This window comes from Festucalex cinctus, chromosome 6 (genome assembly GCF_051991245.1).
Source record: "Festucalex cinctus isolate MCC-2025b chromosome 6, RoL_Fcin_1.0, whole genome shotgun sequence".
NCBI lineage: Eukaryota > Metazoa > Chordata > Actinopteri > Syngnathiformes > Syngnathidae > Festucalex > Festucalex cinctus.
Window position 1 is genome coordinate 25,708,327 of NC_135416.1, and position 25,654 is coordinate 25,733,980.

The 25,654-nt window shown below is 39.9% G+C and overlaps 2 protein-coding genes and 1 long non-coding RNA gene across 4 annotated transcripts in view; 2 read left to right on the forward strand and 1 right to left on the reverse strand.

Moving 5' to 3' along the window:
- LOC144021355 (integrin alpha-X) overlaps positions 1 to 4,673 on the reverse strand; it is a 51,441-nt gene extending 46,768 nt beyond the window's left edge. For both annotated transcript variants that reach the window (XM_077525585.1, XM_077525584.1), the window contains exons 1-3: positions 3,688 to 4,673; positions 766 to 883; positions 522 to 613 (exon numbers count right to left, since the gene is read on the reverse strand). In XM_077525585.1, the coding sequence (XP_077381711.1) occupies positions 522 to 613; positions 766 to 883; positions 3,688 to 3,739 (262 nt within the window). In that variant the 5' untranslated portion in view covers positions 3,740 to 4,673. The remainder of the gene's footprint in view (positions 1 to 521; positions 614 to 765; positions 884 to 3,687) is intronic.
- A 5,615-nt stretch (positions 4,674 to 10,288) lies between these two features.
- Positions 10,289 to 11,195, forward strand: LOC144021255 (uncharacterized). Its single transcript, XR_013284087.1, has 3 exons — positions 10,289 to 10,535; positions 10,905 to 10,991; positions 11,073 to 11,195. It is a non-coding gene; the product is annotated as an uncharacterized LOC144021255 (long non-coding RNA).
- A 9,465-nt stretch (positions 11,196 to 20,660) lies between these two features.
- On the forward strand, positions 20,661 to 25,382 carry LOC144021358 (uncharacterized). Its single transcript, XM_077525590.1, has 4 exons — positions 20,661 to 20,783; positions 21,148 to 22,773; positions 25,044 to 25,077; positions 25,155 to 25,382. The coding sequence occupies exons 2-4, from the start codon at positions 21,725 to 21,727 to the stop codon at positions 25,257 to 25,259; spliced, it is 1,188 nt and encodes a 395-aa protein (XP_077381716.1). The 5' UTR covers positions 20,661 to 20,783; positions 21,148 to 21,724; the 3' UTR covers positions 25,260 to 25,382.
- Positions 25,383 to 25,654: the final 272 nt, after the last annotated feature.

The following is a 25,654-nucleotide window of genomic DNA, read 5'->3' on the forward strand; positions in this document are numbered from 1 at the left end:
CGCTCACATCACACTTGTCCCATGCGTGCTCCACAAACACTCCCTGTCCGTGCCTCTATTTTATTTTATTTTTTATTTTTTTTTGTCCCACCTCCCCGACAAACAGTGGCCGACGCGTCTCTCTTGGCAAGACAACACACGATGATTGGCTGGTGTCTTGTCACGTTCAGACGTGTAGTGTGACTACACGCCCCATCCACGACACGGAGCGAATTTGTCGGGTAATGTGACAGCGCAACTGTCGTGTAAGACAAAAAAAATCGCATAGTCTGACATCGGCATTACCCCCACTGTGCTGGAAATAAGAACGTTGGTAACATGAAGACCACAGTTGGCGTTGATGCTATTTATTAAAAAATAAATAAATAAATAAATACTGCTAGAATGGTTGAAGTCACTGAATACAGCACCAATATCTTTCAAGTTGCTGCTCTTGTTCGCTTTTACTGCCTATTATGCTGTTTGTTAGCTCATGTGTCCAAACTATTATCTTCATAGCATAGTAGCATACTGTATTGTACCTTGTGGGTTGAAGCACTTGGTAGTTTGGCTGTGATCTAGTAGGCATACTGCCCCAGATCCATTATTCTGAAGTGGTGCAGTAACAAGTACCCTGCGGATAAAAGAAACGAATATGGATGTCCATCTCAATTAGTTAGATTTGATAGGCCTACTGGTGAAATGTTCTCTCTCAAAGACTGATGTCTGTTAAATAACAGACTGTGGTCAATTTAACCACAGAAAGAAGAAGAAACCCAAGCATACCCCTTCTTGGAGCTAGACACGAACTGAAGCACTTTGTATCCGAAGAAAGCTTTTTGATCCCCACTGTAGACTTTGGGATTTGTGGTGTCAATGTTGAATGCCAAAGACACAGGGAGAGCTACAAAAAAAGAAAAAAAAAAGTTTTATATATTCTATACAGACAAAACACTCACAGTGCTTAGTTCACCCCTTTCGAAAAATGTAAAGATTTTATTCAATATCTCAATGAACATAGAACAATTTCCAAAATTTTGAATTTTGAAATATTTTCTGTAGAATATGCGCTTAACTCAAATGAAAGTTTCAGGTTGTAATTGAATGCATAGATTACACAATTAATCAAATTAACTAATGCAAAAAAAATAATGCATCCCACAGCAAAAACGACATCTCGTATTTTCTATGACCTTCATGACTGTTATGGATAGCAACTTATTTGTGCAAAATGTATTTTAATAAATATAATTTAAAAACTACTTATTTTGTGGGTATTAATTAAACAAATATTGGTTTCAATCAATGGCCCATAAATGTGAGTATTTTGTAGTATAGTGTCATATAGAAAATCTGAATTCTGACAAGAAACTAAAGGTGTTACTTACAAACCTGTTGGTGTGAATGATTAATTGCATTTGCGATTCAACCGCGGTTTGACAGCACGTGATTACGTAATTGCGGAAAGCTGAGAGAGAGGAAGGAGGGAAAGTTGGTCGCGGGAACGTCACCACCGCTGTAACAAAACCTAGCGCTGTAAGTGCATGTAATTTTGGTGAGTTTTTTTTTAATCTCATGAGACCTCGAGACGAGTGTCTCACACGTTTAATCTGTTTGAGTTTGGTTTTAAGACAACACTTCACCGTTGTGAGTTCTGACTTTTCGGCTGCCATAGTGTCGCGCGTTTTGTAAACTGAGTGTACTGTACACACAGGAGAGCGGCAAGCGGTAGCGGCTCATAAATTTGAGTTGTCCCATATTTTGAGGCTAAATAGGTATGTATGTGGCCATATGTTGTGTCGTCTGATTTCATGAATGAAGATTAGGACGGACGAAATTATTGGTCGTCATTACTCACCGTCATTTAGATGCCGCTGTAGCCTCTTTTAATGTGGATGTATTGTAGCGTTGGTGAATTAAACAGGCAAAGCGGCGATCAAACAACTACCCTTTAATGACTGTCGGCCTCAAACACGCCAGAACATAACAGGAGTATTTTGCTTGAACAAAACATGACATGCATGGACTACCAAACTAAGAACATAAAGAGATCTACATGTACGAAGTTATTCAGCATCACTGAACAAGCTCAACACTTTGTTCAGACCCTGCAAATGCCAGCAATGAACTCCAACCTTCTCTCATGTTACAGGTTATTCGTCAACCTTCTCTATATGGATTTAAGTTTCATTACCAGGCTGTTCTCAAATAGTGACAATTTGAGACTGGCAGATTACTTAGAAAACCATAATATACCATTACAGCTTCAGAAAACATAGCAGCACGCGTATGGCCATATTAGACTTGCATGAGAAAATAAAGGATGTTTTTGTGTGAGGAGAAATTGGCACTGGCAGTTTTCTCCATCTCTCAAAGGTATTTGATACAACTGATCATTCTATTTTACTTAGAAAGTTGGACCATTATTACAGTGTCAGCGGTATAGCACTCCAGTGGTTCAGTGACTATGTGATGTGAGACAGCAATATGTAAATATAAATGGAGAAAATTCAGCAATGGAAAACAGAATTTGAAGTTCCACAGGGATCTCTTCTGGCTCCCCTTTTGTTTATTATATAAAATATTTTAGTTTTTTGTTCACGGGATATCCATAAAAATCTTTTTGCAGATGACACAAATTTGTTTTTATCACTTAAACATACTGATCAGCTTGTAAAGTTCTTGAATGAGCAACTAGTGAAGCTAAATATTTGGTTCAAATGTCATAAATTATCTTTGAATGTTCGAAAAAAATTAGAATTGTCTTTGCATGAATAAACATAAATACAGAGATCGTGACATGAACATAACTATAGATGGTAGACCTATTAATGAAGTTGAATTCACTACATTTCTTGGAATCCACAGTGATCAATCTATAAATTTCAAAAGGCATATAGAAAAGTTGATTTAAAAAAAAAGTATGGAAACTTATTTTTAAAATGAAGACAATTGCTCCCATGAGAGGCATCGTTATGACACTGTTTGAGCCTCATTTGACGTATTGTAATATTGTATGTAGCCACACAGAACAATGTATTATTATTAATTTTACAAAAAAACAAAAAACAAAAAAAAGGTATGCTCTCACGGGATATCCATAAAAATCTTTTTGCAGATGACACAAATTTGTTTTTATCACTTAAACATACTGATTAGCTTGTAAAGTTCTTGAATGAGCAACTAGTGAAGCTAAATATTTGGTTCAAATGTCATAAATTATCTTTGAATGTTCGAAAAAAATTAGAATTGTCTTTGCATGAATAAACATAAATACAGAGATCGTGACATGAACATAACTATAGATGGTAGACCTATTAATGAAGTTGAATTCACTACATTTCTTGGAATCCACAGTGATCAATCTATAAATTTCAAAAGGCATATAGAAAAGTTGATTTAAAAAAAAAGTATGGAAACTTATTTTTAAAATGAAGACAATTGCTCCCATGAGAGGCATCGTTATGACACTGTTTGAGCCTCATTTGACGTATTGTAATATTGTATGTACCCACACAGAACAATGTATTATTATTAATTTTACAAAAAAAAAAGAAAGAAAAAAAAAGGTATGCTCTGCACAGCTGATCAAGTTGTGGTAACCTTGAAATAGTGATCATATATACAAAAACATGTTTCATCTCCACATCTGTATCTTTTGATTTATACAAGTTGCCTCATTTATAACTCAAAAGTAAGAACACTTACCAACGACCCACATGAACAGGAAGAGCCCAAGCTGAACAGACATCTTTCTCATTGCACTTCTCCATACAAAGGCGATGTGCAGTTTGAGGCCCGCGTCTATCTATGCAATGCTTCCGGCCTAAGGCGTTTCCTTAACAGGTGGTTGTGACACTTTAAGTAGAAGTTTGAGAGACAATGTTGAGTTTCAACGAGTATGTCAAAGGAGACAAAACAACATAAATTGATTTTAAGAAAGTAACATTTATTGGAGGGGGGAAAAAAACATTTAAAAAGCCACCTAATTGTATGTTTTTTGGTGTCTTTAGTAGCACTTTCACTTTATTTGTCTGTGACTTTTGAGTGAGAATCAGATCTTGTGAAATGTTCTTCCTCTTTTGCATGCCAGATTTGAGAACTAGAAGAATTTGTCATACATTAAGTGTGTGGGTGGGGCCTAGCAGAAACAAAAATAGTTCCCAGTTTCTGTTTTTCCCTTTAACTAATGACCTATTTAACTATCAATGGCCTTTGACCGGCTTACAACATTTTAAGCACTATTAAAAACTCAAAAAGAGAGAATCTACACTCAAGAAATGAAATGTTGGCTCAACTTGAAACATTGAGATAACAATTTGCATGCATCCTTTTAAGTTATTTCAACTCAACCACCATTTTGTCAACACCACAAGATTACTTTAGTACAAATAACGTGATTTGTTTTGTACTCTAGAATCTTAATTAAGTTGAACCAACTACATTTTCATTGAGTGATACTATTCCATTTAATTATCACTGTAAAAAATAGTGCTGCCTCAACTTAATAAATGGAGGCAACAATTTGTTGCTTTTTAAGTTATTCCAACTTAGCTTTTATTTTTCCTGCTATATGTCTCCTTTAATCTCTCATCTGTGTTCTGTCTTTTTTTTGTAAGCAAATAGTTCAAAATCCATTTTTGTGAATGTAAAATTGGTTTCTGGTGCTAATCCTTCATAGAGGTCTGACTAAGAAACAGGCTTTTGAATCTTTAGTGAGAAGTCCACAACTGGACACCCTTGTGTAATACAGCCCAGGGAGATGATGTCCACACATGGAGAGAAATATTCAGCTAGGTTGTCTGGTGTTACTCCTCCGCTGGCTTCAATCAGCACAGCTGGGAATTTTTGCTTCAGTGTACCAGCTGAAACATGGAGCGCCTGTAGTATAATATATATTATTTGATGTTGATTTTTGCCAGGGAAATACTGCAAGTTCTATGATGACATTTTGTGTACCTGAGGCTGGAAATTGTCAAGCATAACTATGTCTGCTCCTGCTGTGGCGGCCTCCACACCCTCTTCTGTCGAGCGACACTCCACTTCAATCTTGCTGCTGAAACCACACACTGACCTGGCAGCTTTCACAGCCTGAAGAGCAGAAAATATTTGTTTGATTCATTCATTGATCAAAAATAAAGTGATTACAGAATTTTACAGAAAAACAAAGCCAACCGAAAAGATGAATCAGCAGCTTATCAAGACGTCACTTTTTTTTTTTTATTAAAAATACTTCAATATAGAAAACCATTGAGTCAATAAACTTTCTTAAAAATAGAGAGCTCATGAAATATACATTTGTTTGTATTTTCTGTCACTGAAATATTGTCAATTAAAATGGAGACAGCTCTGACTTTCAAGAACTCTCACCAAATCCCGGGTAAGACAATGGTCTAAGGCAGTGGTGTCCAAACTATGGCCGGGGGACACTTGCGGCCGCCGTCCAATTTTTAGTGGCCCGCGACATATGCTAAAAATGGCATTTGACTCAGTTCAAATAAAATAAAAACAAAAATGTTTGGAGATCATCAAAGTAAGAAGGGAGGGTGTCGAAAAACACAGGTGCTATTAAAGGTTATTTTCGTTAAGTAAAACTAACGAAAAAACTAAAACTAAAATTAAAAAAACAATTTTGTTAACGGAATAAAAAATAAAAACGAAGATTCTTATTAAAAGAAGAAAACTAACTGAAACTACATTTTATAGTTACAAAACTAACTAAAATAAAACTAACTATAATTATAGCAAAAATGTCCTTCGTTTTAGTCTTTGGTAATTAATTTAATGTATGAGCCTTTGGGGATGATTTTAAATGTGATTTTTAGTAGATTTATTTTTATATAAACCGGAATAATGACGTCGCGCACATGGTGTGTTTTTTTTTAAATATTAAGCACAAGTAATACACATTAAAAAAAAAAATAAATACGACTTCCGGTTATGGCTGCTTTGTAGACAGACGTGTACGACATCGCTCTGTTGCTAACTTCCACAAAATCCTTCCTGAATAACGCTTACGTTCAACAAAAGTGTTGGAAAGTGGCTCAAGGCAATGCCAAAACCTCGTAAAGATAACAAAGAAGAGGGTAAGTCGTCTAAGCAGCAAAAACTGACGGAATTGTGCGTCCTCAGCGAATGGAACAAATCAACTCAAAACATGGAAGCGACAAGTGGGTCGCGAGACGAAGACAGACTCGACGGAGGGAAAAGGGATGCAATCCTCGCAGCTATAAGCTCTCTGAAAAAAGAATTCTCCGCAAGATTTGATGGTGTTGTGGAGGCCATTGAAAAAATGAGGAAGGAGATTAACGATTGTGCTGAAAGAATGGCGGAAGCTGACCAACGCGTTTCAAATGCGGAGGACGAGATAACTAGCATGCAGGCTAAGCTAAAGACACTCAAAGACAGGAATTCTGTCGTGGAGGAAAAACTCCTGGACTTGGAAGATAGATCACGGCGAAACAACTTGAGGCTCGTTAACTTGCCAGAAGGTGTGGAGGGACGCGAACCGTGTTCTTTCTTGGAAAAATGGATCCCCGGGCTCTGGTTTTGGAGGGGGCACACCGCATCGGACCGGGCGCAGCCAAGGACACTCATAATGGGGTTTCTCAACTACAACGATAAGATGGCAGTCATCGCAGCGGTCCGGGCCAAGAAGGAAATTCGACACGGGGACCAGCAGGTGCACTTCTTTCAAGACCTTGCGGCCGGGACGCATCAAGTGAGGAAACAATTCGACTCGATTCGCCGAGAGCTACGTGGCCTTGGACTACGACATGGAATTGCTCATCCTGCGAAGCTGCTGGTCACTTCTAACGGCCAGACACACGTCTTTAAGACTGCAACAGAAGCACAAGAATTTTTGAAGAAGCTCCGGGAATAGAGGGCGCAAAATGAACATAATGCGGACTCCAAATATGACGAGGAAGAGTGGGTGAGTTCGAGCCGACTCAAAGAGATTTACGAAGCGACCGGACAATTTGTGACTACTACAACAAAGAGCAGACTTCATTATTAGCACGGAGCTATGTTAACCACGAGACTTTATTTTGATTTTTTTCTCTATTGTTGTTGAGCTACATTGGGTGGGCTGATCCTCATTAGGAGGTAGGTCCTCAGCGTAACAGAAGTCGAAGTGACGGGCGAGGGAATGAGGGAAGGTGGGTTTTTGTATTTTTTTTCCCATGTTTTGAGTTCGCGTTTGTTATGCTCCTCTATATGTGTGTTATGGTTCAGAGAGCTCCAGTTCATCTAAGGTGCTTCTTTTCTTTCTTCTCTCTCTTGAAATGTCACAAGAAGTGAATGTTAATTTCGTTTCATGGAATTGTCGGGGGTTACAGCAACTCAAAAGAGTTAAACAGGTTATGAATATGTTAAAGGATAAAGAAGCTAAAAATGTTTTTTTCTGCAAGAGACTCATCTTTTAGACGATGTTATTCGTATCAGGAGGAGATGGCAAGGGGATGTGTTCTCGGCATCTGGCTCTTGATGAGAACAGAGTTTGATCAGTCACATAGTAGAAGGAGGAAAGTAATAAAGCAATTCATCAAAGAATTTAATTTGATTGAGATATGGCAGGAGAGGAATCCCAAAATCAGTGCATATTCTTGTTACTCATTAGTGCACCAAACTTTTTCACGAATTGATTATTTTCTAATATCCGCGTACTTACGACACAAGATTCAGGACTGCCTTTATGAACCGATTGTGATTTCTGATCACGCACTATGTTGCTTGTTATATAAAGACAAACAATTGGTTAGGGATGCTCCTAAATGGCACTTTAAACATAAATGGCTGCTCGACAAAGACTTTGTTAGTTATATAGGGAGACAGATAGATGATTTCTTTGAATTTAACGGGGATAAAACTTCAAAATGTATAAGGTGGGAGGCCTTTAAAGCTTTTATTAGAGGACATATTATAAGTTTTACAAGTTCGAAGTCAAGGAAAAGGCGTGAGGAGAGAATGGAATTGGAAAAACAAATAAAGGCTCTTCAGGAAATTGTTCAGGAGGGTAAAAAAAAAAGACGACTGAGTTGATGACGATGAGAGCAGAGTATGAGAAACTATCTGCATCTAGGGCTGCGACAAGTTTATTGAGGTTGCAACAATCCTTTTACGAACAAGGCGATAAATCCAGAAAAGTGTCAGCAGGTCCAGAAAGTAAAAATGCTGAGCCTGCCACAGATTGGCTTTAGCCACCGGTGCTTCCTTCCATTCAATAGCTTGTTTACCTGCATGCCGGTTGGCAATATTTTAACTTTCTGGATAGGATCTCACACCTCGGGCTTTTGATGATGGATATCCATTTATTTGACAGCGCTCTAACCGATTGCAGCATCACCATAAACTTTTTCCAATCTTTTCAAAATGTCTATTGGTGGTTCACCTTCCAAAACAAGGAATTCAAAAGGAATTCAATCACAGCTCTTTGCTTCTGACGGACACCTAATGATGATGTCATTTCCAAAATGGCTGATAAGAAGATAGATTATATGTTCAAGCATTTTTTTAAAACAGAGTATTTTAAGTTAAACTGCTTATTGAAAGCATTCATTTGACAACTTTTCTGAATTATATTTTGTTACCTTCCGAAAATAATGGCTTAAGTCAATTAACACAGGTGGCCAGCATCATGAGATGTCCAGTGTTTACAAATAAATAAATAAATAAATAAATAAATAAAAATCAAATGCCTCAGACCAGACCCACCTCTGTGATGCTTCCTGAAGCCCAAACGTGGTTGTCCTTCAGCATGACCATTCCACTCAAATCCTGCCTGTGCATGGACACGGCACCCACCAGCATAGCATACTTCTCCACCAGGCGGAAGCCAGGGGTTGTCTTGCGCGTGCCTGCCACTTCTCCATGCCATCCTCCTGCTCTGGCCATTTTCCGGAGTTGAGAACACCGAGTGGCAATCCCTGAGGCCCGGGCTAGACAATTTAGAGCTGGCCGTTCGCCCAGGAGGAGGCACCTGGCCGGGCCTCGCACCACAGCAGTGAGTGTGACAGTATCTGGGCCTATGGTGCACATAGTGTTCAGTTAGGTCCACAAGTATTTGTATGATGATGCTAACAATGTTTTTTGCAATTACTTTTTATACCACATTCTTTTAAAGGTCCCCTCATATGAAATGCTCACTTTTTGGGGGGTTTTGACATAAGTATGCCGTACCATAGCCTCACTAAGTCCCCAAAGCTGTGAGATAAACGACCCATGTTTCCCTTTCCTATGGGCGTTTTTATCACATTAGCTCAAACAGCAATCTCTAATGGGCTGTTTCAGCAGGTCGGTTTTACACATCACTAACCCCACTTTTTTCGGTTTTACACATCACTAGCTCAGCGTGAACTCCACCCTCACAATTTTCAACCCCTCCCCCCCGCCGGAGCAAACAAACAGCAGCAGCAGCAGGAGGACAGCATGGCAGCAAAACAACCCCATAGCAACTGCTCTGAACCAGATTGTACAGAGGACAACAAAAACATTTTTCTTATGCCACAGAAAGGCTTGTGGTTGGACTGTATTTATGCATTAAATATGCCCAAGCAACTCCCAAAACGTGTTAGTTTGTTCCTGCGAGTGGGGTGGCCGATTTCGCGGCCCCGTATCTCCGGCCCGGAGGGTCGTGGAGGCCGGCACTGACGCCGTTGGAAAGCCGAGGTCGAGCCGGTTCCGGCGATGTGTTCATTCTGCCCGTAGGACTTATAGTTCGACTGGTACGGGGGTGTCAATCCCAGTAGCTGTACCCGGAAAATGTGCATCGTGAGGAGGGTTAGCAGCCCTGACAGTTTGTGGCAAACATTTAACAGACGACTGCTTCAGGAATTTGGGACAATATAAAGGTGGATTAGCAGAACATCTTTCACTTATCCTGGGATCGATACCAACTATTGAAACTAATGAGCCAATATTACTTCAGGTGCAGACGTGAAGACTGTGTTTGTAAGCAGGAGCACACAGAAAAGGTGAGACTTGTTTGTTTTGTAGTCAAAAACACACAGAAGTCTAGCGAGCCACGGCCACGCCCACCAAAAGCCGCTCGTTTGATGCTAGGCTAACAGTAGACCTTCCTCGTAGAGGCTGCAACTCTACAACACGGTACAATTTCGTGAACATTTCTTTTGATACAGTATAGGTCGCTTGCACATCGTAATGCATCATGGGAGTTTTTCCTTCGGGCGCCATATTGGGTGTCCGCCGGTTCACAAGGTACACTCGCAAGTTACACGGTAGAGCTTATCAACCTGATGTAATTTTCGCAGTATTTTCACGATTTACCGGAAGATCAAAAACAACGATACAGGCAGAAGGTGTCTCTGTGTGGCGGGATTGATCCTAACTACGTCCTGACCAAGGGTGATTTTTTTTTTGACGGAGAAAGCTTGCTGGCCAAATGTGACATCTCTGGACATCTTTCCCTACCTCGTGTTGACAACATGCTCCATAACACGCCAACAAATCCCTGGAGGCTTACAATTATTTTGTAAGCGGGTGGATACAGAGTGTAAACTTTAACATCGCATCAGAAGAAACGGTTGCTGTTGCACGTAAGTAAACCACATGGTGTTGGTAATTCTGCACACAAAAATGTTGATTTGTTCTCAGGCTTCCTGTTATCATTGTGTTTACATGCACAGCTGGCTTTACCTGATGTGGTTTTTCTAACAATTTTATAACAGGCAAATATGGCAGAGCGTATAAGAATAAAAAGTAACTATGCACAGCCTCCCCGTGGCTTAATTAAATTTAATGCTACCCTTTCACTAGTTACATGTTACTTAATCAACTTATTCTAAATGGTTAAGGTTAACCACTCTCAGAGGACGTATTTTTAGTTTCAGTTTCCAGTACAATAAAACGTGTTCATGGTAACTACTGAGCATACTGACAGCTTTTCTTATGATCTCACTGTTAAGGAGGCTGTCACAACACCCAATTTCTGTCTGGTGCCAGATGGCAACAATTCCCATCACTTGTCACGACAACACCAATAGTATTACCAGGTATGTATGGCTTTACTTTTTGTAGTTTCTTATTTAATTCTATGTTTCATATTTTCATTACAATGTTTGTAATATTTTCAGATTCAGGCACAGATGAGTTTAACTGGACGGACTTCTGCGACTTTGTGGTGTGGACAAAGTGTGATTGAGCGAGTCCACCCAGATCGCTCGTTTTGGCCAGCTGGAAAAGCCAGAGTTTTTTCCCCCCCAAAGTCCCCTCCTTACCTGAACTGCTCGGGAGAGCATTTACTAGATCAGCAGTGGACTTCCAGTGTTCCTGCTCAGCTGCTGTCACCTACCACTTGCTCATGTACTTCAAAGATGCGGAATAAAGTAGTTTTTTGTGCTGCAGCAGATTGTAAAATCAAATGATATCACTTGAAGTGTGCCAATCTAGACTGCCAAAAGGACAGTGGTTTTGTGACAAGTGTGAAACAAGGATTATTGGGAAAACTGTAACACAGTACTGGTACTTGTCTTACATTAAACAAATTTAAAAGAGAGCAACTTTTTCCTCTGTACATAGCATAATGAAAGTCATTGCGTACCCCATCAACATTACATCATACCGTCATCTCAGGATGGTAGGCACCTGTGCTAAAATAAACTACATTAATTAACAGTTCAATTTTTAACCCTGAAATTACTACATCTAATCATTATTCACTTCATTTTTTGTGCTTTTAGAAATAATAGAGATTTATGCCATTACTTTAAGAGGGACCATATTGCACATTGAGTCAAATCCTGTCATTTGTATTATGTATAGCTTTGTAAACAAACCCAACAATAGAATTTGTATAAACGCTGCCTTTATTAGCGCCAAACAAACAGTCGCATGTTGTCCTCCTCCAATGCTTTGATGCTCGCCTTCGTTTCCATCATGTCATTGGCAATCAAGTCGGTGTGGCATGAGATCCCTAAAGAAAAAAATAAATAAAAAAATCACAAAAAAATACGGTACCAGTAATAGGTTTAATATAGTAAAGTAGTATAGTTTTTTTGTCAGTGTAAAAGAAATGTACACATTTTGTTGCATTTTTTAATGTATGAACATTGCTACAGGCAAATACTTATTTCTATAAACACTTCCAAATGTCTCTAAAATATAAGGTGCGTGTACACACACAAACAAACACATACATTCACTCATGCATACAATATATCATGTAATGAATTCTGAGTGGCATACCAGAGTCAATGATGTCAGCAGTACTTGAGGGTACAGGTTACTGGAGCCATCTGGCTGCATAACTGCAACAAACTCTCTGCCACTTCGAGTCGTCTTTTCTTTGCTTGTCTCTCCTGTGCACGTTCATATCTTGGCACCGACTGGGCTGAGACATAGATGTTGTAACTTGGGACCCAACTTTAATGTTGGAGCCCAGTCGTGATGATTGGACAGAAAAACGGGCGCAGGGCGACCTGTTAAAATAAACAAATATATAAACAAATAAAATATGGAAAGACTGGTTATTTTACCGCAGTAGGGTGGCCGTGAATAAGTTCTTTAGCATGATGTGTAGGCTACCGGGGGTCTGTTTTCTTGCATCACCCCCGGGGGTCTGTTTTCTTGCATCAGCCCCTTCTGTCTCTTTTTTTTTTCCAAGTTTACATTTTGCCACCAAAAAACATGTCATCGGCATTAAAAGCCCAAGACTAATCAATCCAATTTCAGCAGTAAACACTTTGCACTGGCACTACTTGGGTGAAAATGTTCGATGTTAGCTTTCGGCTAACGTCCGCTAGCCAGCTTGTACTACCGAACTTGCTTACTCATGAATCCAAAACATAAGCAACTTGCCCATATATGGGCGGTCGAAACGTTATTAATCCTCATGCATTAAATAAAGGTAAACAAGCTTACCGGTCACAAAGTGATCGCTGCACACACGAGCCCAAAGTAACGACTTCCCTCCGGAGTCCGCACTCCTCTGTCTCCAGGCCCTGGTTCCTAATTATTTTCGGAATTCGGAAAAAAGACCGACCATTTTCCCCCTTGGCTTTGTTCGAACAGCCAACGATGCAGCAACAATGTACAATTTTAAACGCAGAAAACAAACGTGATAGATACGTGTTAGACCGAATCGCTACGTAAATGGAGGCCACCCAGCATGGCGACTACGAGAAATCCGAGGCGGAAGTGACGACATGTGCAAGCGACCTATTAGGGCGTTCAGAGGATGGTTGGTGTAATTGCTGCAAAGCTCATATCAGGGGCTTATGATGCCCTGTACATAGTATGTTTGTCAGACAAACAGGGCCCGGTTGTTCAATTCTCGGTTATTTTAACCACTGTTTAAAACCCCTAACCGCCGGTTAAATTCTTAACCCACCGTTTATAACGGCCATTAAATATGTGTTGTGTAAAACATGGTTAGTCACGCTGTTTGTTAACAGCACCGTCAAAGTTAACTGTGCCGTGTACCTCACTGGTTAGCACTGATAGAGCCCACAATTCCTCTTTTTGTTGTTGAAATGGGTTTCATTCATTTATTCATTCATTCATTCATTTTCCGAACCCTTTATTTACATTGTTATATGGTTTTGAAATAATAACAAATTGCCAGTTGTCCAGCTTCTCCGAACAAGATTGTGTACGAGCTCGGAATCTGTTGCATATCAGAGTCAGTGTCTTGCAGGTCTCATATTTTCCTGGAAGTTTATTAAAATCGTTTATAGTCATACTGATTTGGAGCTCAATCTATCTACTTTTTTTTTTTTTTTTTTTTTTTAAAGATAATCTGATAACATGCAATACTGACCAATTTCATCTCCATCCTGGTAAATCCAATTGACGGTGCAGCCGACCTCAGTGAACACGGCTGTAAAGAAGGGACTTCCCGCCAAGATACTGTGTGGGCTTTTACACAACAATCTTGCCTCCACCTCCTGTGACCCCACACATACTCCAGCGGGGTCAAAGTTTGGTGTGTCCTCCGCAAGCCATGCCTTTGCTAGCTGCATCACAGCGTGAGGTGGGATTGAGTCGGCGGGTGTGTGTTTGGAGGGCAGCATTCTGTAATCAGTCAGGAAACAAATAAATAATACAAGGAGAAATTGAAAGAGGGAAAATAATTCAGATATGAAATGTGATTTTACTGCGTTATATGTCAAACAATCTATGTAGGAACTGAGTGCACATTTTAGAGGTATAGACAGTATATAGGTCATTGACATATGTGTTTGTCCAATGTTGCCCATTGAAAAATGATCATGAGATGCATCCAAAATGAAATAACCAAGTTGAGACTTTTCTTTTGAAATACATTAAAGATAAAGAACCCGTGGGATCAGCTATCAGGTTTGTAGACTTAGACTTTACTTTATTGATCCCTTTGGGATGACTCCCTCTGGGAAATTTACATGTCCAGCAGCAATAAGAACAGATAATAAAATAAAATAAATAATTCAATCAATCAATAAATAAGGTTATTACACCAGAGATTGAATTAATAATAATAGTAATAAAAATAAAATAACATAAAAATGTAATCAATCAATAAATAAGGTCATTACACCAGAGATTGAATTAATAATAATAATAATAATAATAATAATAATAATAATAATAATAATAATAATAATAATGTTTCAAACAATGTATAAAAATAAAAAAATAATGGTAGTTAATCGCATGACTTCAATAATTAATCGCAAATTTAGCGCACATTTTATATCTCAATTTATGTCTAAATTTATAATAAAGTGTACAATATACACACACACACATATATTCTTGACCGCTTATTCCTCACAAGGGTCGCGGGGGCTGCTGGCGCCTATCTCAGCTGGCTCTGGGCAGTAGGCGGGGGACACCCTGGACTGGTTGCCAACCAATCGCAGATATATATATATTAGGGGTGTTAAAAATCGATTCGGCAATATATCACGATACTGCAGCACGCAATTCTCGAATCGATTCAATAGGCAGCCGAATCGATTTTTTAACATCCATTTTTGATGAAAAAATGTTCAACAAAACGTCTAACTTTCACACCTTAAGCATGGAAGAATGTTGTATTAATGGAACATTAAGCCGTAACATTTTATTTCATTGCTGTTATAACATGAAAAAGGTTACGACCTGTTTGTTAAATACAGTGGCTCACAGTTATAACACTGAAGTTTAAGATCAATAAATAATAAATTTTCATACAAATATTACAGTGTTCATGTACAAGTTTACTGAATGGTATTTTCTAAATTGAGTAAAACAAAATCGTAACAATCGACTTGTAAATTTATATCGGGATTAATCGGCATCGAATCGAATCGTGACCTATGAATTGTGATACGGATCGAATCGTCAGGTACTAGGCAATTCACACCCCTACAATAAACATAATAGTGTTTTACAACAACGCTGAACCACATTTATAATTTGATTCTTAACTAGTGGATGAATTTTTAATGATTGTAGTTTAAAAAAAATGTCAAAAATTAATGACGCATTTGTATTCATATAATTTCTAATTTCTAGTCATTGACCGTAAAATGGCTGCAGGAGAGTGGCCCATAATGGCATCTTTCACCACCGGGAGTACGATACCTTAAAATAAGACTGATATTGGCACCAATACCGATACCTGGTATCGGTAGTCACCCATCATAGCCAGGGTGATGCCTGAATTTGAGCAAGGAAAAACCCTGAGTAAGGAGAACAAAAGAATTTCCAAAGCATTTAACCATGGAACACAGCGAAGACCATCATCAAGTGGAGAAAAGAAAAGTTACAACAGTGATATTATACCTTTTTTTTCCTCAGGCCGATACCAATAGAAGTATTCAAATCGAGTCATTGATTCCAAGTACCAATTCCGATGGTAACTTTTGACACACAAAACCAATAGACCCGTATATATCATTTTTCATTAAACTAGATCTCCCAGAGCCGTCATTTTGACTGTTCTCAAAACTGGATTTGTTGTTACTCTGTTTACATAGAACAACAATATTCCAGGTCTTTTGTATATTCTCTCTCTCTCTCTCAATATATATATATATATATATATATATATATATATATATATATATATTATATATATATATATATACCGTATTTTCCACACTATAAGGCGCACCTAAGAGCCTTCAATTTTTTCAAAAGCTGACCATGCGCCTTATAATCCGGTGCGCCTTATATATGGATCAATATTGAGCCGCAACAGGTCTCGCTGTCAAGACGCTATCGGTGACCCTGCACGATCGGTGACGCGCATGCGCAGAAGATCCCGCCATCTTGGATCGCTAGCTAATACTAATACTTTACCTCAGAGAATATAATAAAACAGCTGTTTATTCATTTTCGGAGTGAATGGAGCTGTCAGAAAGCTGGTTTGTAATCTATTAATAAAGTTTGACTGACCTACCTGACTGTTTTGTTGACATTCCCTTTAGCGCAGCACCATCTAATGGATGCATAACGTAACCCCAGCCTCTACTGTAGCGCCTTATATATGGAAAATTTTTAAAACAAGTCATTCATTGAAGGTGCGCCTTGTAGTGCGGAAAATCTGGTATATATATATATATATATATATATATATATATATATATATATATATATATATATATATATATATATATATATACACACACACACACACATATATTAGGGGTGTTAAAAAAATCGATTCGGCAATATATCGCAATACTACAGCACGCAATTCTTGAATCGATTCAATAGGCAGCCGAATTGATTTTTTTAACATCTATTTTTGATGGAAAAATATTCAACAAAACGTCTAACTTTCACACCTTAAGCATGGAAGAATGTTATATTAATGGAACATTTAGCCTTAATATTTTATTTCAATGCTGTTCAAACATGAAAAATGTTGTTAAACCTGTTACATACAGTGGCTCACAGTTATCAGATAATAATACATTTTCATACAAATCTTACAGTGTACATGTATAAGTTTACTGAATGGTATTTTTTAAATTTGAGTAAAGATATCACAACAATCGACTTGTACATTCGTATTGGGATTAATCGGTATTGAATCGAATCGTGACCTATGAATCGTGATACGGATCGAATCGTCAGGTACTAGGCAATTCACACCCTTAATATATATATATAGTTTTTTTTTTAGAAAAGTGGTTAGTAATGTTACCCTAATAGAAATATGGTTGCATTTTTTAGTCATTGATTCAGTAATTTCTTAACAATTTATACATTTAAAAAAAATATTAAAATAAAATTGTGTACTGCACTGTAAAAAATGAGTGTGACATTGATTTGTGTTGGTCACTTTTCTGTCACTACAACTACATGGCATAATGGCGTCTTGTTTTTTTGTGCGGTGAGGATTTTCCCATCGTTATTCGTGATTCATGGAAAAACATACAGAATGGGGTATATGCCACGGAAGAGGCGGGATGTGATTTTGCACATCAGTTTATTTCCGGTCCGGGTTGCGAACGCGCAACCCAGGGCTACAAAGTCCGGAAGCACAAGTATTTTTGACGCAGCCCACACGTCGCAAACCGAACCGGAAACAAACTGTTGTGCAAAAAACAGTCAAGCCTCTTCCGTGGCATATACCCCATTGAAAGTTTATCAGTGTTTTTGGTTAGAATCCCCCCCATACTACCGTATACATACAGTTATAGTTATGAACCTCACTGATGAACTCACGTAATCATCTGCAATAGTTGTATAAGCTGTCACTCTCTGTGACAGTATCACTATTACTAGCAATACAAAAGATAGAAGTCCCTGTAAGAAATTACTGTGGTGTTACTCAATGTCTAGAACAAATCCATATTATTTTACATAGTAGGTATAACTTGTTTATTATGCTTGTCATGCAGGCTAAAATTTAACTCTATGAAACACAAATCCATGCCACTGAGATGTTTACTTACTTTCTTGTGTGATTCAGACTTCCTGCCATTGAGACTGCTTCAGCCACAGAAAAATGTGATGTGGAATTTGACCTTTAGTGGATGTTGGAATGTTTATGTGCAACGAACAACTAGTGCTAGCAGTGTGAACATATCGATTCAGATTCTTTACAAGCATGATAACAAATGAACTATTCAGAGCAATGTGTCAGAAAATCCACATTGCTAATCTATTACCAGTCATTAACTCATTCACTGCCTTTGACAAGTATACTTGTCAATTGTATTTTTTAGAGCGGTGCTAAATGGGGGCGAATCTGAGCATGCTCCACTGTAAATATCAAACTTGGAAACAACTTTACTGATGCCCAACCACCGGTAGATGACATCATAGCCCCATTTTATAGGAAATAAACACAGTTTCAGAGTCCATGGGAGAAATGGCTGTATTTTGGCAAACCTACATTTTTCTGCTGTCAATTATAAAAGAACGGGACGGGACAAAAAGTAGGGAGTCTATTCTGTTATTTGGTAGATTCGGTTTATATATAATTATTGAATGGAATATCACGTGAGTATTGGAAATGTAAAAATTTTCTATAATGACTGGCAGTGAATGAGTTTTAATAAGAATAAATTCTATGAGAGATCTTCCTTATGGTTTTGCTGTGACATCCCACAAACCTCAGGACGCAGCCACAGCTGCCATGCTGGAAGTCTACACATTGGTTTTGTACTGGTGCTTATTGAGCAAGTGTTGGAATAGACACATTTAACAACATAAAAAAAAAAAAAAAAAAAGTGAAATACATGTGTTGATATTGGCTACAACAATAGAGGTGAGAGGAACAAAATCAGAGACTGCTTCCCTAAAAACCCCCGCGACGGTCCAAGAGGAAGCCGTTCAGCCACCGTTGCAGGAGGTACAAGGACAGCAGGCCCAGGACATCAGCTTGCCTAGAAGCCACAGAAAGAGGATGAAAGGTGGCAGCCTGTTGGCATGAAAGAGAGAAAAGAGGCGAAGAACATCATCTATCCGTTAAAGGGGATGGCTGGGCTGTCATGGTTGTGGTGTCCAAGATCACGTCGATGAATGCCATCCTCTGAGAGGGAACCAGAGACGACTTCCCCAAATTGACCTAGACGCCACACTACAACACATGGCGAAGCAGAATGGAGGAATCCCTGACCGCCTAAGCACAAGATGGCGCGCACACCAGCCAGTTGTCCAAATAAGGGAGAACCTTCATGCCCTCCGATTGCAGGGAGGCAAGAGCTGCCTTCACGAGTGAACACCCTCAGTTAGAGGGAGAGGCCGAAAGGGAGCACCTGGCACCGCCGGTGACATCGCCTGTAGGCAAAGCGGAGAAATCGCCTGTGGTGAGGTACAATAACAATGCAATACTTGGAAGTAGGCATCAATGGAAATGAACCACTCTCCGTCGGCGACCGTCTGCTAAACATCAGCTGTAGTCAGCATGTGGAAGGTCAACACCAGAATCGGGCGGAAATCACCCGTCTTCTTCGGAACGAGGAAGTAAGGGGAGTGAAAGCCCCAAGGATGTGCCACGGCTTCATCATGTCTTTAGCATGGGCGTGGAGATGGACCCAAATGCGTTGAAGTAGAGGTGAAGTAACTTCAAACAAATGTTTAATAAACAAAAACAAGGAAACAAACAAGGTGCTAGTTGGGCAACAAAACATCCATCCATCCTCGATCCTCGCGGGGGGTGCTGGAGCCTATCCCAGCTGGCTTCGGGCAGTAGGCAGGGTACAACCTGAACTGGTTGCCAGCCAATCGCAGGGCACACAGAGACAAACAACCATCCACGCTCACAATCACACCTCGGGACAAATTCAGAGCGTTCAATGAACCTGACAAGCATGTCCATGGAATGTGGGAGGAGACCGGAGTACCCGGAGAAGACCCACACGGTCACGGGTAGAACATGCAAACTCCACCCAGGAAAGCCGATGCCTGGACTCGAACTTATAAAACATATGCAGTGATGTAATGAGTAGTGTCTCGTGTGAAGCCACGCTCCCACCTGCCTCATTGATGTGTGCTTGCTTGTTTAAAGCATGACGGAAGTGATAACTCATGTGACTCTCAAAACTGCTGTATTTTAACAGGAATTATTAAATTAATCATTGAAATTATTGGATTGAAAAAGAAAACAAATGTAAAGCATAGCTCAATTGAATAATTTCTCATCATAAGGTTTTTTTGTTTTTCCACTCTTCACATGCAGTGGAAATAAACTAACAACAGGGGAGTAAGTGAGCCTATCCTGCCCACAAGTCATTGGCCCCTGACCAGGTAGGCCTACAAGCAGTACCGCCGCTACCCCTTTGGGTGCCCTAAGTTTAAAAGTGTGATGGTGCCCCCAAATTTTATTTGATTTTTTTCGCGGGGTGGGGGGCATTTTCATGCAACGATAATAGTTTCCGTGGCTTAAAGACCCAACCCCAACATTTTGTGTCACCCCACGGACTGGTTCAAACAAGTTTTTGCAAACCAGCAATCATTCGTAATTCACACGGGTTGAGGTGATCAAAGGTGACACGATTGATTGCTGCTTTGGTCTGGTGGCTGCCTGCACGACTACTATAAACAGCAGGACGTTTCTGTGGGAAGACAGTATTTACAACTGTAACTGAACCTGTTGTTGTTTTGCGGTGTCGCATTTTTTGTGCTATAGAGTTGTTTTGTTCCTTTGCGCCATTGCAGTATATGTGACGATTTTATTTTGAAGTGAACAGGAAGTAGTGTTAAAAATCGAAAGGAAATGACTTAACGAATGGACATTCCGCCTTTTGGTAGCGTTGTTCCAAGGTTGAGGAAGACGTGTGTGCGCGGCAGCCAGATAGAACGAAAACAACTAAGGTTAAAGATTCACCGACTACTCATTAGCACCTGGTTGAGAAGGGAACGAGGTTCGTGTTTGTTATATTTATGGTTAATTGATTAATATCGTTACATTTCACGTTGTTTGTATCATTTGCTGCGTGGTGAAATACTGTACTATCATTTTCACCCACTAGAGTGTGCTAACGCACTACGCTAAGGCTCAAGATTCTGTTTATTTTTGCTAAGGATTTGTATTTCAGTATGGTTTATTTTTCGTTATAAGTAAAAGCAAAGGGCAAGGTTACATTTTGTATATACTATGTTAATTGTAGGCAAACGATAAAACAATAAGGTGATTCGTTTGTGGTACAGGGTTTAAATGGAATAAAATGTATGTATGGAACATGCCGTTTGAGTGGTTAATGGTATTTATTTTGTTTTGTATTGTAGCTCTTACGGTGTGTTTACGATAAGGAAAGGTCAATAAAATAAATTGTGAACCATCCGTTGGAGAGACCAACTTTATTCAACCCGGGATGCTACAGTAAGAGCTCGACCCAAACTGAGTAAAAGTTCAACCCACGCTCAGCATCGAGGTCAGAGTGAGAGCCGCAACAGCAAGGTGCCAGCTCCACAACTCCAATCAAGAACATCCGCCCTAACATCCGGCATTTGATGATCAACTGCATCGCCCCAGCCTCAACATGGAAGCATCGAAAAAGACATCACAGCGCATGGAGGACCTCCAGCTTGATGAGGAAGAGGAACCGTCATGCTCAGTTCGTCTAAGGCAGGGGTGGCGAGATCTGGTCCTCGAGGGCCGCAGTCCTGCTGGTTTTGGATATTTCCCTTCTTCAACACAGCTGATTCATGATCAGCTCATCAGCAAGCTCTGCAAAAACCTGATAACGAGCCTGTTAATTGGAATCAGCTGCACTTCGAGTAGGGAAATCTGCAAAACCTGCAGGACACCGGCCCTCGAGGACCGCAGTTTGCCACCCCTGGTCTAAGGAGACCCACAGAAAAGATGCAGTTATATCAAGAGGAGGAAGCCCACAGGAAGGTGAAACTGCTTTATAAAGTATATGATGAATGGAAGAAACAAGTACGTACCACACGAGAACAATTAAAATGTGACATTTCAAATAGTCAAATTGCTTCACTCATGGACATTGTAGAGAAGGAAAGAGACAGCGTCCTTAAGTTATACACGGAAATTAGGGACCATATTACTCCCTCCAGTGATACAAGGCGACTTATGGATGCATGTGAAGCAGTCACCAAAGACATTATCAAAGTTGCACATGAAAGACTGGCAGGCATAGATGACTATGATAGTGATCAAGTAAAGATACGTCTGCGTGAATTTCTCAAATCAGAGTATGCTCACTCCATCTACAGTTCATCTGGCTCGCTGTCAAGTCAGCACTCCGTATCCAATAAGACATTCTCTGCCGAGGCAGTCATAGCTATAAAGAGAGCAGAGGCTGCAGCAGAATTAGCAGCCCAGGAAGCGGAGTATGAAGTTCTACTAGAAGAGGAAAAACAGAAGGAAATGATTCAGCTTTTAGAAGAAAAGAAAAAAATGGCACTTGAAACTCAAAAACGTGAATTGGAAAACATACAGGCAAAAACAAATATAAGGTCGGCTCGCGCCAGACTAATGGCTTATGATCAAGAGATTAAAAGTGAGGGTGATGAACACATCATTGCAGACTCAAGCAGAGTAGTTCAGCGGCCTGCCACATTTCCTATTCAAGTTCCTAAGAGCAATATGGTGTCCACCTCACCTACACAATCAGACATTCTTTACTTAGCACAAGCATTACAGGACAGTGTCGCCATGAACAGGCTACCAATGCCAGAGCCCTCGACATTCACAGGTGATCCAGTACACTTCATTGAGTGGAAGGCCTCATTTAATGCACTCATTGATAAAAAGAACATCTCACCTGCTGACAAACTGCACTACTTGAAGAAATACGTGGAAGGTCCAGCTCGAAACGCTCTTGATGGCATCTTCTACAGGAATGACAGTGATGCATACAAGGACGCATGGGAACGCCTCAACCAAAGGTATGGACATTCATTTATCATACAGAAAGCATTCAGAGAAAGGTTGGCAAAGTGGCCAAAGATACAAACAAAGGACTCAGCGGGATTTAGGGCATTTGCTGATTTCATTAAAACATGTTATGAAGCTATGCCTCACATTGAAGGCTTACAAATTCTCAATGATTGTGAAGAGAACCAAAAACTTGTACAAAAGTTACCTGACTGGGCTGTTGTAAGGTGGAATCGTCAAACTACCCAGTTCATGAAAGAAAATGGGAAATTTCCAAGTTTAAAGGACTTTGCTGAGTTCATGTCATTTGAAGCGGATATCGTCTGCAATCCGATTACATCATTTCAAGCGCTCCATTCAACAGACTACACTACAAATGCTGGTAAAAAAATATCAAAAGGAAAAAGGACCCACCTCCAGTGTTCTCAACACACAAGCAGTAACAGAGACTGAAAATACAAAACAAAGGCCAAGTGTCAAACCACCATGCATGCTTTGTCAAGAAAATGGACATCATCTTCACATTTGCCCACAGTTTCAAGGCAAATCACTTGCAGAACGAAGGACGTACATAAGGGAGAACAAACTCTGTTATGGCTGTCTCAAACCTGGACACAATGTAAAGAATTGTCATCACCGATTTGAATGCGACATTTGTAAGAAAAAACACCCAACTTGCTTACACGACTTCAGCTATGACTACAACAAATCAAATAATAACTCAACTCAAGACAACGCAGAACAGGCAGCAACTACCCTTTCTCTCAATGCAGAACCTAATGGGCAATGTGTCAGTACCTCTATGATTGTACCAGTATGGGTTTCTTCAGAACCACATTCACATACAGAAAGGCTAGTTTATGCACTCTTGGACACCCAAAGTGACACAGTGTTTGTTGACACAGATGTGTCTAATAGTCTTAAGGTAGAGTCCACTCCAATAACGTTAAGGCTAACTACAATGCTTGGCAAGGATACTGTAGTGCCAAGTAAACGCGTCTCTGGTCTCAAGGTTAGAGGCTACAACTCTTCCGAAGTGATCGAACTCCCTCCTGCTTACACCAAAGACTGTATACCTGTGAACCGCTCCCACATCCCTACCTGTGACACGGCAAGGCAATGGAATCATCTCAAGGCAATAGTGAACGAGATTCCCCCACAGTTAGAATGTGAAGTTGGTTTATTAATTGGCTACAGCTGTTCAAAGGCACTGGCTCCCAGACAGGTAATTTTGGGAGAAGAGAACGAACCCTATGCAGTCCGCACAACATTGGGATGTAGTATTGTTGGATCTTCATCATCACAAAATGACTCTTTAAGCATGTCCACTGTGTTTCACAGAGTCACAGTCAAAGAGCTTCCCGCTGGTGACTCCAGCAGATGCACTAAATGTTCTCGAGTCCGACTTCAAGAATGATAACAAGGATGACAAGTCAGTGTCTCAAGATGACATTCTCTTTCTGAACACATTGAAAAAAGGCACTAACAAAAACACAGAAGGACATTATGAAATGCCACTCCCATTTAAGGAAAGATCATACCTGCCAAACAATAAGCAAGTGGCTACAGTGCGACTTCAAAGTCTTAAAAACAAACTGAGCAAAAATGAAAGAAAAAAAGAGCAAATCTGTGAACTTCATGAGTGAAGTCATAGAAAAGGGTAATGCAGAAGAAGTGCACAGAGAGACAAGAGAGGTCAAAAAGGTACATGGATTAAACACACTCAAAACAGAACACAAAGGAATATCAGACAAGTTAACAAAGTTCTCCTCATGGTACAAAGCCACTCAAGCCATTGCTCGACTCATTCGCTTCGCCAAAGGAGATAAAACAACAAGTCATAGTACAGTACAAGAAAGACAAAACGCACAAAGTGTAATTTTGAAAGACATCAAAGAAAGTGAGGATGCAGAGAACATAAAGATGCTAAAAAATGGAAAGGCACTTCCTCACAAAGGCAAACTATTTCAAATGGACACTTTTCTTGGCAGCGACGACTCCTTAACTCTTTGACCGCCATAAACGTTTAAAAACGTTCAGCATAATCCTAGGATTGGCCGCCATAGACGTCAATTGACGTCTTACTATGTTTTTTTTATGGAAACGGGTGGAGGAAAGCCTTGGGCAGCTGTGCTCCAAGTATCAAGCCGACCGGGTTACTATAATGAGTATTCCTGGCCACTAGATGGCTGTGATGAGTCTAAAAAAAAAAAAAAAAAAAAAAAGATTCTCCACAGCACTAATAAAATATTTGATGGTAAATGTCTTCTATAATTTACAGAATGTGCATCAACCAATACATCCAAGAAAAAAAGGTAAACATGCACACACACAAACACATTGCATAACAGTGCTCTAAAATAATATATGATATTGAAATGTATATTTGCAGATCCCAAAGACTCTGGATGGCTTGAAGTTGATGAATTCGGCTGGGAGCCAACCATCTTCCCCTTTGCTGCAAAACCAGGACCAAGGGATGCTGCAGCAGAGCTGAATTCCCACCTGCCAGCTGACATCCTGGAGCTCTTCATCACGGATGAACTTCTCCAGCACATCGTTCATCATACCAACCTTTACGCAAATCAGTCCATGCAGAAGCAGACTGACAAAAACTGTTGCGCACGTGTAAATAGTGTAATGCCCCTACGTGTGATGAAGAATGCACGCAGCCACTGATCCAATCTGATCGCTTTTAATTCCACAACTACAGCGGTAACAAACACAATCAACAGGAGTTACTGTTAGCCGCAACTCACGCTCACACACTCCCCACACAGACTGCCGAACTCAGCCCCAACTTCCTCAACTCCCCCCTCCGGTCTCTCTCACGTCACATCCTACTTCGTTGGCCACACCCTCCAATACGCACAACAATGAACAGACAATACA